The 12,733-nt window shown below is 48.5% G+C and overlaps 1 protein-coding gene across 3 annotated transcripts in view; it reads right to left on the bottom strand.

The window, feature by feature from the left end:
• Nucleotides 1-12,733, bottom strand: part of LOC111529691 (cholesterol side-chain cleavage enzyme, mitochondrial) — a 30,155-nt gene that overhangs the window by 2,127 nt on the left and 15,295 nt on the right. For 2 of the 3 annotated variants that reach the window (XM_023196644.2, XM_023196645.2), the window contains exons 2-5: nt 8,238-8,393; nt 5,076-5,275; nt 3,845-4,048; nt 3,029-3,189 (exon numbers count right to left, since the gene is read on the bottom strand). In XM_023196644.2, coding sequence (XP_023052412.1) covers nt 3,029-3,189; nt 3,845-4,048; nt 5,076-5,275; nt 8,238-8,393 — 721 coding nt within the window. The remainder of the gene's footprint in view (nt 1-3,028; nt 3,190-3,844; nt 4,049-5,075; nt 5,276-8,237; nt 8,394-12,733) is intronic. The other variant, XM_023196646.1, reaches the window with a different exon arrangement.

Raw genomic sequence — 12,733 nt, 5'->3', positions numbered from 1 at the left:
AAGGCAAATGTCCAAGGAGCCTTTCTTGCTGGCCAGGCAGGAATGTTCAGGGCAGCACTTGTCCCGGCCCTCGTCCCTCATGTCACCATGAGCCCCAGCGAGTAGAGTGTCAACTACACAGCCAGTGCCTTCTTCCAAAGAATTCCAGAGGCCCTTAGAGGCCAAATCCTTCTGTAATGATTGCACTACAGACTGACTGCCATTCTTTTTGAAACGCCTTGTTAAACAACCACCCCTCTTTCCAATAGAACTTCCTAAAACCTTAGCATTCACCTATAGCAGCATGGCTTCAAGTAAGTCTCAAAGAGGCTGAAACCGGACTGGATGTTTCCTATCAGTGTTGCAATTAGTGTGTGCTGTGTGTTGAAATTAATTAGCTAATCTCAACATAAGACACAGGCTGTGACCACTAGCCCTTCACCAGATATCTGAATGACCCTCGTCAAACCCCACAGTCCCAGATTCCTCAGTGATGACAAACCAGGCCCATTTGGGACCCCAGCCTGGAGCAGCCCTCCCTGCTGGGGACTAGGACATGGGTTGCTGACACATTATCTTACCAAGGATCATATTTTTGTCCAACAGACTTAGACACCCTCCCCCCTTCTCCTGGCAGGGGCAACAATGACAAGCTGTGAGGTAACATTTCTTAAGCACATATTATATGGCAGGCAGGGTCCTAAGCTGTTTACATATGTTACCCCGTTTAATACTCACAAATAACACTCTAAGGTATGTTACCATCATCCCCCTTTTTCAGATGAGGAAACTGAAACAACACACAGCTCCTTCTCAGTTTAAAATCCTTGCCTGGTTCCCCAGAGCCTCCAGATGAAACGCAGAGGCTCAGGTCTGAGCCACAGGGCCCCTCAACACCTGCCTGCTGCTCCCCCATCCCCTACTCCCCACCTGTCTCTCCAACATACACCTAATGTTCCAGCTACATGGAGTGGCACACAGCCCCTGAAGCCCAGAAGTCTTCCCCATGCTAGATTCTCTTCCTGGAATTCCCTTTCCCACCTAAGAAGCAAAGATGTGCTCCCTCTGCAAGACTCTAATCGAATGTGTGTATTCATCTCAGTACTGCCAAGGCCTGCCATAGGGAGGTACTTGGGATTTAGTAAGTTAGTTAACTATGTTACTAGCTGTGTGACCTTGACCAAGTTATTTAACCTCTGTGCTCCCCGCATCTGAAAAAGGGGGATGATGGTAGTAACATACCTTAGAGTGTTGTCTGTGAGTATTAAACGAGGTAACATATGTAAACAGCTTAGGACCCTGCCTGCCATAGTTTATGCTTAATAAATGTTACCTCACAGTAATTGTTTCTTTGGTGCCGGTGAGTGATTTTTGAAGATCTCTTCTACATAATAGACAATGAACTATGTTTAAGGTATGCTCAAAGGCCCCATCTGCAGCCTGTCTCAGGAACCGAAACTCCTTCACCAGAGTGTAACACAGATACAATACCTGGGAACGAAAGTGATTCACCCGAGGGGCTTGACATGTGCTTCTCCCTAGTCCTGAAATGCTATTCCTTCTCTCTCCTCCTGGCAACAGCCTGCAAGACACGCCCATTGAATTTTAGCTCCTCTGTGGAGCCTTCTCCGTGTCCTTCACGGCCACGTTAGCCACTCCCCGCCTCTCAGCTTTGTCAGTGGCGGGTGCTTGCCTCTGTCACTGCAATATGCTATTCTTCCATTCACATTGCTGCCTCCCTGTTATAGGCTGAGCTGTATACCCCGTCCCAAAATTCATCTGCTGAAGACCTAACTCTCAGAACTTCAGAATGTGACTATATTTGGAGATAGAACCTTTAAAGATTTTAAAGTAAAATGAAGTCCTTGAGGAGGATCCTAATCCAGTTCCGATTAGTGTCCTCATGAGGAGAGACAATTCTGACACAGACATGGAGGGAAGGCCATGCGAGACAGAGGGAGAAGATGGCCATCTACAAGCCAAAGAGAGAGGCCTTAGAATGCACCAAGCCTGCCAACACCTTGACCTTGAACTTCCAGCCTCCAGAACTGTGAGAAAATAAAAGGCTGTTGTTTAAATCTCCCAGCCAATGGGATTTTGTTACCCTAGCAAACTAGTACACCCCTCCGCTCTGAGCCATGCGAGGACATCTGAGGTCTCCTGTATTCTTTTTGAGATGGAGTCTCGCACTATCGCCTGGGCTGGAGTGCAGTGGCGCGATCTTGGCTCACCACAATTTCTGCCTCCCGGGTTCAAGCGATTCTCCTGCCTCAGCCTCCTGAGTAGCTGGGATTACAGGTGCCCACCACCAGGCCCAGCTAATTTTTTGTATTTTTAGTAGAGATGGGGTTTCACTATGTTGGCCAGGCTGGTCTCGAACTTCTGACCTCATGATCCGCCCACCTCGGCCTCCCAAAGTGCTGGGATTACAGGCGTGAGCCACTGCACCCGGCCAGGACTGATCATTCTTAATATCCGGAAAAAGAAGTTTCTAGGGTGCCATGCTGCTATGGAAAGAGCACAGGGGATGGCTCTGGGCGTTGGGGGTACCATAGGGTACTGAGGGCTGGGCCAGGAAGGAGGAAGGACAACAAGAAGATCCTGGACCGCAGAGCCCACAGCAAATGCCCCGGCCTCCCAATGTTTCCGGGCTCCTGCCTGCTTCCCCGGATTTGAGCAAGTGTGTTCTCCACCAGGAGCTGGGGACATTGTCCTCCATCAGCAGGGTTCTGACAGAGCTAGCCTCCAGAGGGGACCTCCTCCTGTGGAGACTCCATGTGGAGCCTGGACCTCGCCACCATGCCCGGCCACTCCTCTCTCACAGGCAAAGAAAAATGGCTGATCAGTCTCAAATCATACCCAGGGTGACTTGACTGTGACCTCACCACCCTAGGAGATTAGCGCTTTGGAAATGGAGGCAAGGAGGAAGACATATCCTACATGAGTAGGAACACCTTGAACAACAGGGTTTCAGACAACGAGGGGCCTGGTGGGGAAGGGGAACGTGGGCACAGAGGGGAACAAGGTGCTGCCCCTACAGCCACCTTACCGTGTCCACCCCTCCTGCCAGCATCTCTGTGACATTGGCCTTGATGTCCTCAAAGGACATCTTGCTGTCTCCCAGGAGTCTGTAGAGGATGCCACGGTAATCATGGTGCACATTTCCTTTCTGTCTCAATTCCCAGTGGAAGTTCTCGGTGTATATGTCAGCTGTGGGGCAGGAGGAAAGAACAAAGAGTGAGGTTCCCTGCAGGCGGCCGGGAAGGAGGGCAGTCTGTGATGAAAGGCGGCACCAAGGGAGGGTCTGGCAATTCCAGAGCCCTGTGCTGCTTAGGCGGCCGTTTACTGAGCACTTACTCTGTGTGTTAAGCCCTTCATATCTGTTTTTTCATCGAATTCTTGGGGTATGTGACATCATTCCCATTTTACAGATAACAGAGGTGCAGAGAGATAGTCACTTGCCCAAGGTCACGTGGGCGTAAGGGGCAGAGGTGGGATTTGACTCTGCCATACCCTGACCAGCCTTCTCCACCCAACCTTCCTCATCTCTCCCACCCAAGTCCCTGTCATCCAGCACAGCAGTGGCTCAGACACTAGCCCTTTACCCAAAGGAGCATGAGCTCCTTTGAAGAAGATCACAGACGTCTTTGCTCCTCTTTTTCCAGAAAAAAATCTAATAATCCCCAACAGTCAGCCTTCCATCCGCCATTCCCGGGGTCCCAGGGTCTTCCTGACACCCATGCCCGCCCACCACAGTGTGGGTTTCCTATAGGTCAAGTCAGCGCCCATTGACATAGCTTGGGACCAAGGAGGCAGCTGAGGCCTGGGACTCCAAGGAGGAGAGCACAGCCAGAGGAGCCCTCACCTTTACTGAAAATCACGTCCCATGCGGCCACATGGTCCTTCCAGGTCTTGGTCCTGAACAGACGGAATAGGTCTGGGGGAAGGTTGAGCATGGGGACGCTGGTGTGGAACATCTGGTAGATGGCATCAATGAACCGCTGGGCCTCGGGGTTCACTACTTCCTCCAGCATCCCCTGGCGCTCCCCAAAAATGACGTTAGTGATGGCTGCAGGGAGAGGCAGAGGCTGAGGAACCATTTCCAACGGGGCCATCTGAGAGCCACAACTCCCAGGGACTCCTCCACCCTCACCTCTCTCAGCACAAAGGATCTCTTGCCCCTACCCTCAGCCTCCTTCAGTAAATAGAGGCCTGAGTCCTAATGGGCTAAGATGCAAGGCTGAGACAGCTGACCTCTGGCAGCCACACAGGTCCTGCAGAGGGGCATGTGGAGGACCTGAAAGGTGGGAAGCAGGGTCTCCAGCAGAGCTGAGAGAGGGCCTAGCCCAGGGTGCAACTGCTCTGCCCACACTTCCACCAAGAGAGATTCCTCATCTGTAATTGGCTAAATTGGCTAAATACTTCCTGAAACTGAGGGTCATAAATCCCTGGATAATTAACCATCCAGGACCTAGTCTTGCTGGACCTAAGAAGTTACAACAGCCTCAAGTTTTCCCCACCTACCAGGTGAGGAATTTGAATACTGATTTCCAAAGCTCTGGGTACCCCAAATCTTTTGCTATGATCACACGATCTTCATCAAGCCACAGGGTCTTTTTATGTGCGGTTCCCTCTGCCTATACTGCCTGACTTCCTTACCCCATCTAGGTAATTCCTACAGATTCTTCAATGCCTACCTCAGATTAACCACTGAACTCTCCTCTACCCTACCAGACTCCAAAGGTCTACAGCCCAGGAGATGGAGACTTGCAGAATGAAGGTCCAAGCCAAGCTCTGGCTTTGGAGGATGGTGGCAATAGGGACCTGTATTTTGGGGACCCCTGCTCCTACAGCACAAATCTTAGATGAGAGAGAATGCCAGATGAGAGAACCCCAGAGCAAGGGGTCTCACTCTGTTTCCTAGGGTGGTCTTAAATTGCCTCTGAGTAGCAGGCAGTGGAGGATATGATCAGTGGCTCATCCCAGAAGCCTGTCTCGATGCCTCTGCAGGGTCTGTGCTGAACCTCAAGGTAAGAGAGTAAACACTGAGTCCTCCCACCCCCATGCCCACTGCCAGCCAGGTGCAAGCCCCTTACACTCAAAGGCAAAGCGGAACAGGTCATCACTGATGTCCCCTGAGAAATTTCCGGAGCCTGCTTTCTTGATGCGCCTGTGCAGGACACTGACGAAGTCCCGAGACACTGCATCCAACAGGGGCAAAAAGTTCTTGGTGGTCTCTGGAGCCATCACCTCCTGGTTCAGGGCCACCCGGTCTTTCTTCCAGGCTGCTGACTTCCTGAGAAAACATGGGCCCACAAGCCCTCATGGTCACAGACCCCAGGCCTGGTGAACACAGAGGGGGCTGACTCAGTTTTCCCAGGAAGCTGAGTCACAGCTCACAGCATCCAGCACTCCCACCAGGGCCTCTGCCCTCACCCTTCCCAGCACCCTCTGCCTCTCACCTCCTCCCTGCTCTGCCTGACTAAGAGAAGAGAAAGGAAAAAAGAGAGTGAAGGGGAACCAAACTCCAACTCCCCTACACTCCCTCTGCTGAGAACCAGGAACTGATATTCTTAGAACCCTTTGCGTAACTTTCAGCCTCTCCAGTCTTTGCCTTAGCTGCAGGCATGCCTTCCATGCCACCCCTACTTCCTCCTGGCCAATGCTCACCTTTGACACTGCAGGGCCCCTCTATATAACATTTTCTGACTATTGCACAAACAAAATTGACCAGCCTCTCCTCCTCTGCACCCCCAACACATCCCATTACTCACTTCTGTCGGGGGACGGGTTGGTCATAATAAACCTTAATTCATGACTTTTGAAATTCATTAATCTGGTCGGGCGCGGTGGCTCAAGCCTGTGGGCGCGGTGGCTCAGGCCTGTAATCCCAGCACTTTGGGAGGCCGAGACGGGCGGATCACGAGGTCAGGAGATCGAGACCATTCTGGCTAACACGGTGAAACCCCGTCTCTACTAAAAACTACAAAAAACTAGCCGGGCGACGTGGCGGCGCCTGTAGTCCCAGCTACTCGGGAGGCTGAGGCAGGAGAATGGCGTGAACCCAGGAGGCGGAGCTTGCAGTGAGCTGAGATCTGGCCACTGCACTCCAGCCTGGGCGACAGAGCGAGACTCCGTCTCAAAAAAAAAAAAAAAAAAAAGAAATTCATTAATCCATGCAAAGTCCTCTTCATGACTTAGGGGTGTTTTGTTGATAAGAATGTTGTCATAAACTTACTACCTACCATAGAAACTAGGAACTTGACAGTAACTTACACTTGCCCTCCTGGTTCTTCCACACCCTTCATTCCCTTCTAAGGAGACCACCCACCAGAATCCTTTGCTGTCATTTGTGTCTAATTTTATCTGTTCTCCATTTATTCCCAAAAGGTACTATTACAAAATATACACTTGTGTTTAACTTCTTTTAAAACACTGTCGGTTGGGCACGGTGGCTCACGCCTGTAATCCCAGCACTTTGGGAGGCTGAGGCAGGTGGATCACCTGAGGTCAGGAATTTGAGACCAGCCTGGCAAACATGGTGAAACCCCATCTCTACTGAAAATACAAAAATTAGCTGGGCATGGTGGCGGGTGTCTATGATTCCAGCTACTCAGGAGGCTGAGGCAAGAGAATCACTTGAACCCAGGAGACGGAGGTTGGAGTGAACCAAGATCGCACCATTGCACTCCAGCCTGGGTGACAGAGCAAGACTCCACCTCAAAAAAAAAAAAGAAAAGAAAAGCTGTCATGCTTTGTCAGACTTGCTTTTTTCACTTAGTTGTACCGTTCTAAGTATCATCTGTATTGCTGTGGGAGACTGGGTCCCTTCATTTTGACTGGTGTGTACCACAATTCACTCACTTACAATCCTATTGGGCATTTCAGTAGCTTTCTGGTTTTTAATATCATGAACAGTACTACTGCAAACATTCTACTACACATTCCCCAAAGCAGGCATACTCTTTGGAGTATATCCCTGAAATCAAACTGCTATGTCACAGGTATCAAATATTCCATTTCAGGAGAAAATGTTCAAGCATTTTCCAAAGTAGTGGCTCCAGTTTACACTCCCACCAGCAATAGATGAGAGCCCCAGTTGCTCTGTAACCTCACCCACACTTGATATGGTTACATTTTACCTTTTCTTTTTTTTTTGAGACAGGATCTGCCTCTGTCACCCAGCCTGGAGTGCAGTGGTGCAATCTCTCCTCACAGCAACCTCTGCTTCCTGGGCTCAAGTAGTTCTCTGACCTCAGCCTCCCAAGTAGCTGGGAACACAGGCATGTGCCACCACATCGGCTAATTTTTTATTTTTTATTTTTTGTAGAGATGGGGGTCTCACTGTGTTGCCTAGGGTGGTCTTGAACTCCTGAGCTCAAGAAATCTGTCTGCTTTGGCCTCCCAAAGTGCTGGGATTATAGGCATGAGCCACTGCGCCCTGCCCTGCATTTTACATTTTTGATGGGGTGAGTGTGGTGGCTCATGCCTATAATCCTAGCACTTTGGGAGGCTGAAGCGGGAGGATTGCTTGAGCCCAGAAGTTCAAGACCAGCCTGAGCAACATGGCGAAATCCCATCTGTACTAAAAATGTAAAAATTGACTGGGTGTAGTCACGCACCTGTAATCCCAGCTACTCGGGAGGCTGAGGTGGGAGGATCACCTGTGCCAGGGAGGCAGAGGCTGCAGTGAGCCATGATCAAACCACTGCACTCTAGCCTGAGTGACACAATGAGACCCCATCTCAAAAAAAAAAAAAAAATATATGAACAATTTGGTAGAAAACGGTATCCACTACACTTAAATACACCGATCTGTCCCCATGTAGGACAAATGTCTCACTGCCCCTTTAGCCTGTATGGGACTCACGGTGGCAGGTCCCCGCTCTACTTGTCACTGTATCTCCAGTTCCTGGCACAAGTCCTGACTCATCGAGGATGCTCAGTAAGGTGGGACTCAGGGAGCAAACCAACAGTGAGAACTTTGCCAGATCTTTAATTATTCATTAGGATCTTCAGCATGACCATTTCCCTGAAGGCTGGCAGAGCAATTCATCATCATCATCATCATCATCATCATCATCATCATCATCACCATCATTTGTTTTAGAGAGGTAGGAAAATGACGGGAATTCACCTAGAGGCCCTGCTAGGAGGCACAGGGCAAGCCTGGCCTCAGCCTCTCACCCCCAGCCTCTGCCCTCTCCACAGCTTCCCACCACCTCCCTCCAGTCCCTGGGAGATGGCCCAGGACTCACTTCAACAGGACTCCTATGGGTCTCTGGTAATATTGGTGATAGGCGACCCAGGGCGGGATGAGGAATCGTTCCGGGTTGGGGCCCTCGGACTTAAAGAGAAGGGCCACATCTTCAGGGTCGATGACATAAACCGACTCCACGTTGCCGAGCTTCTCCCTGGAGGGGTGGGAGAGAGGGGCTGTTGGAAGGATCCAAGGAGAGCTATGGATACAGGCTCAGCACAGCTGCCTCACAGTTCCACAACTTGCTGACTGTGGGACCTGAGTCAAGGCCCTTAACCCCTCTGAGTCTGTTTCCTCTTCTGTAAAATGGAGACAAATACAGTACCTGTCTCAGAGCGTTGCTGAAGGACAAGATGATAGGAAGTATATGGATGTGACCTTTGTTAAACATTCTACAAGTGACAGCTTTATGATCACTGTTTCTGCTGTCCCACAGCACATCCCCAGGGCTAGCCCAAAGCCCACCCCAGAGACTTCCACGGACCAGCAAGTCCTCCGCTCCTCGCACATTCTTCCTTTGTCCACACCCACAGCAGCTCCAGCTTCTCACCCATCCACAGAGCTCAGAACCATGGCACACTTTCATGTCACTGCTAGAGTGACTCGCTATAGCTTGCAAGGTAGGCCATATTCCAGGCCAAATCCCTGTCAGACTCTACAACTGAAATTCAGGGAGTGGGCCACCCTGCCCCTAAGAGTCAGCGGTCACCCAACAACACACTTTGTCTGTATTAAAATAAAACTTCAGTAAAACATCAGACCCCAACATACAGGCAGGGGAGAAGGGCTTGCAAATCGCTTTGCAGACAGTCTCTATTAAATACAACTGGGTTTTTGTTGTTATTGTTGTTTTGAGACAGGGTCTCTGTTAACCAGGCTGGAGTGCAGTGGTATGATCACGACTCACTGCAGCCCTGACCTCCCAGGCTCAAGCGATCCTCTCACCTCAGCCCAGCCAAGTAACTGGGACTACAGGCACCACCAGGCCTTGCTAATTTTTGTGTTTTTTGTAGAGATGAGGTTTTGCCATGTTGCCCAGGCTGGTCTCAAACTCCTGGGCTCAAGAGATCCTCCCACCTCAGCCTCCCAAAGTGCTGGGATGGCAGGTGTGAGCCACTGTGCCTAGCCAAATACAACTGTGACATATGACTGGTGTTCTTACATGAAGAGATGAGGACACAGACACACACAGAGGAAAGACCATGTCAACACACGGGAAGAAGATGGCATCTAAGTCCAAGGAGAAAGGCCTCAGAAGAAAGCAAGCAACTCAGCCAAAACCTTGATCTCTGACTTCTAGTTTCCAGAACTGCCAGAAAATTCTGTTGTTTAAGCAAAAAATAAGAAATAAAAATAAGGCCGGGCGCAGTGGCTCAAGCCTGTAATCCCAGCACTTTGGGAGGCCGAGACGGGCGGATCACAAGGTCAGGAGATCGAGACCATCCTGGCTAACACGGTGAAACCCCGTCTCTACTAAAATACAAAAAACTAGCCGGGCGAGATGGCGGGCGCCTGTAGTCCCAGCTACTCGGGAGGCTGAGGCAGGAGAATGGCATGAACCCGGGAGACGGAGCTACTAAAAAACAACAGAAAATTCCACTTCTTGCTTGCCTCTGCCTTTTGTCTAAGAAAATTAAGATATACTTTTAGGCAAAATATCATAAAAACATACAGATACAAGCCAAGTGTGCTCACATGTGTACACGTTTTCTCTGTCTCTCTCTCTCTCCCCTCATAGTACTTCTTTAACCACTGAGCCAGAAAGCCTGGGCCTACCTTCACGAGTCTCAGGCCTTCACTTGTTCTGTGGCCTCCCAGAAAATCCTCTCAGTGTTTTTCCAGTTACCACATGTCTTTGCCCTAACTAGCTCCATACCCCTAACCCAGTTCAGCCAAGCCCTCGAACTGCTATTATCATGATCAATTCCACTTCTGGGAATCTAGCCCAAGGCAATGATCTGACATCGGCAACGATGCTTGATGGATGAGGATGTCCATTGCAGCCTCATGTCTAACAGCAAAAAAGTCAAGTGTAGGTTGTATGTTCACTTTAAGAACCAGCTGAAAAAAAAAAAGTCCATACTGTGGACTACTATGCTGCCTTTTAAAATTATATTAGAGGCCAGGCACAGTGGCTGTCATCCCAGGACTCTGGGAGGCCGAGGAGGGAGAGGGAGGATCACTTGAGCCCAGGAATTCAAGACTACAGTGAGCTATGATGGCACCACTGTACTCCACCCTGGGAGACAGAGCAAGATCCTGTTTCAAAAAAAATAAATATTAATATGATAGATCAAGAAAAAGAAAGAAGATACAAATAAACGAAATGGGATCTTTCCCCAGAAAAGTCTGAGGACCACTGAACAGCACTTTCTCTTAAATTAAAAAATAAAATAATTCTATATTACAGAGAGAAAAAAGGAAAGAATTCCTTGATATATTGTTGTGAGACAACACAAGCAGCATATATAGTATATTCACATACTCAATGATACTTAAATCAATTGGAATTTATTGTATCTGACTTCAATTTTTCATTAGTGTTTCTCTGTATTTTCTGAATTGCTCTATATAAAACAAGAACAGCCTTTGTGTTAGAAAAAAAACCCACAAACATTGTATTTTAAATTCCTCACATTTATTCAGAAGTTTATTGTTTATTAGCTATAAGTTCAAGTAAAATGACACACAGAGCTGGAGGTCAGACAATTCCAGTTCCCGCCATGGCTTTGCTCTCATGAGTTGTGTGACATTGACAAGACCCTTCTTCTCACTGGGCCTCGGTTTCCCCATCTGTAAAATTGGGAAATAATAACACCAACTACAGACTACAGGGACATGTTGCAAGATTCAGATGGAAGTGACTCAGAAAACACAAAGGTGATGCAGGAACATAGGGTCTGGGGGCAGGGACATAAGGCCAATTCACACCTGAGCTGTGACAGGAAATATCCTCTCCATAGGGCCATGCTGTAAATGACTTTGTAACTTTACTTCATCCTCTCCATTTACATAAGGCATACCGAATTAATCAGTGGAATACTCTAAGGGGTATTTAAACTCCCAAGAATTATGTAAAGGGGCACTTGAGCTCCTATGCTCAGGCCCCTCCCATACTGTGGAGTGCACTTTCATGTTCAATAAATCCCTTCATCCCTTCCTTGCTTTGTTTGTGCATTTTGTCGAATTCTTTGTTCAAGACACCAAGAACCTGGACACTCTCCACTGGTAACCTATATTTTAGCCAGCCAGCCAGGAGGAAGAGGTAAAGTCTGGGATTCGTTTTTCTCCCTTTCCTTTCTGCTCCATACAGGGCCTGTCTCCTCTCTCTTTTCTCTTTTCCGTTCCAACTTGGCACCCTGGCTGGGCAGCGCCTAAACAGGGCAGATTTCTGGCCACGGCCGGTGAAACTAACGGGTTTCCATGTGGAGAAGCAGCCTGACTGCCACCGCCCGGTTCGCTTAAGGGACCTGGGTCTTTTTGATTTTTTTTTTTTTTTCCTCTCTTTCAGTCTTTCAGCGGCTGTTTCCTAGTAGCTCCTTGGAAATTGAGGCTGGGGTCACTCCCCAGTACTGCCTGAAGGCCTAGGAATGAAAGGGGATAATTGCCCTGCCCCAAAGCCGGAAGGACTCTTTTTTTAAAATCTTTTTTGCCTGTGGTTCCTGATCCCTATATGAGGTGCTGCTCGGAGCAAACTCGTACATGTTTCTGGAGGCTTAAACCTTCTTTTCTTATGCTAAATGCTTCCCTTATAGTACTCACATCGCGCAAAGGACAAAAAAAAAAAGCCCACATACCATCCAGTTCACATTACAGGTCATGGCTATTCTTATAAAGCTCATAGTATGCTCTGGAGGGGAAAACCTGCGTGTGATGCCCACCTAAAGCCAGAGATATCTGGTACTCTAAGATTGGACCCCAACCACTCCAAAGAGGATGCTGTTGGCAGAGGTTCTGAGGTCTAGCCCTCCTTAGAATTTTCTCTCACAGTTGCAATGCTGTTTGGAATCTGAAGTTTACTGCTGAATTGGAAAGTGGAATAGCATTGCATGTATCCAGGCTTTTGTGCTGCAGCTCTAAGCAGGGGGCCTGGTTAACACGTGACACCCTCCTTTGAAGTCTTGGGAGGTTTGGCCTTTAAAAATCAAACTGCCATGCAGACTGTTTTACCCAAAATTTCGGTTCACAGCCTTCATTGGATTATCTATTGGGGCAAAACCCGGCAAGCTTGTATTGCTATCTCATGGCTAAGGTTCCAAACTATTGAATCTTTGTTTATGTGTGTGTATACATGTCTAGATGTGTTTATTTGTATGTACACTTATTGTTATATGTTGTGTCTACCAAATTGCCTTATACGTAAAAGAGCGCTCATAAATTAAGTAAATAAGTCTAAGCAATTTTCAAGTTCATGTGACTTAAAGTATAACTTTACTAAACAAGCTAGCTTTAAAATTATTGGTAGAATAAAAATAGAAATGCCTTCAGTATTAT

The sequence above is a fragment of the Piliocolobus tephrosceles genome, chromosome 6 (genome assembly GCF_002776525.5).
Source record: "Piliocolobus tephrosceles isolate RC106 chromosome 6, ASM277652v3, whole genome shotgun sequence".
Taxonomy (NCBI): Eukaryota; Metazoa; Chordata; class Mammalia; order Primates; family Cercopithecidae; genus Piliocolobus; species Piliocolobus tephrosceles.
This window is presented reverse-complemented; position numbering and strand designations above follow the sequence as displayed.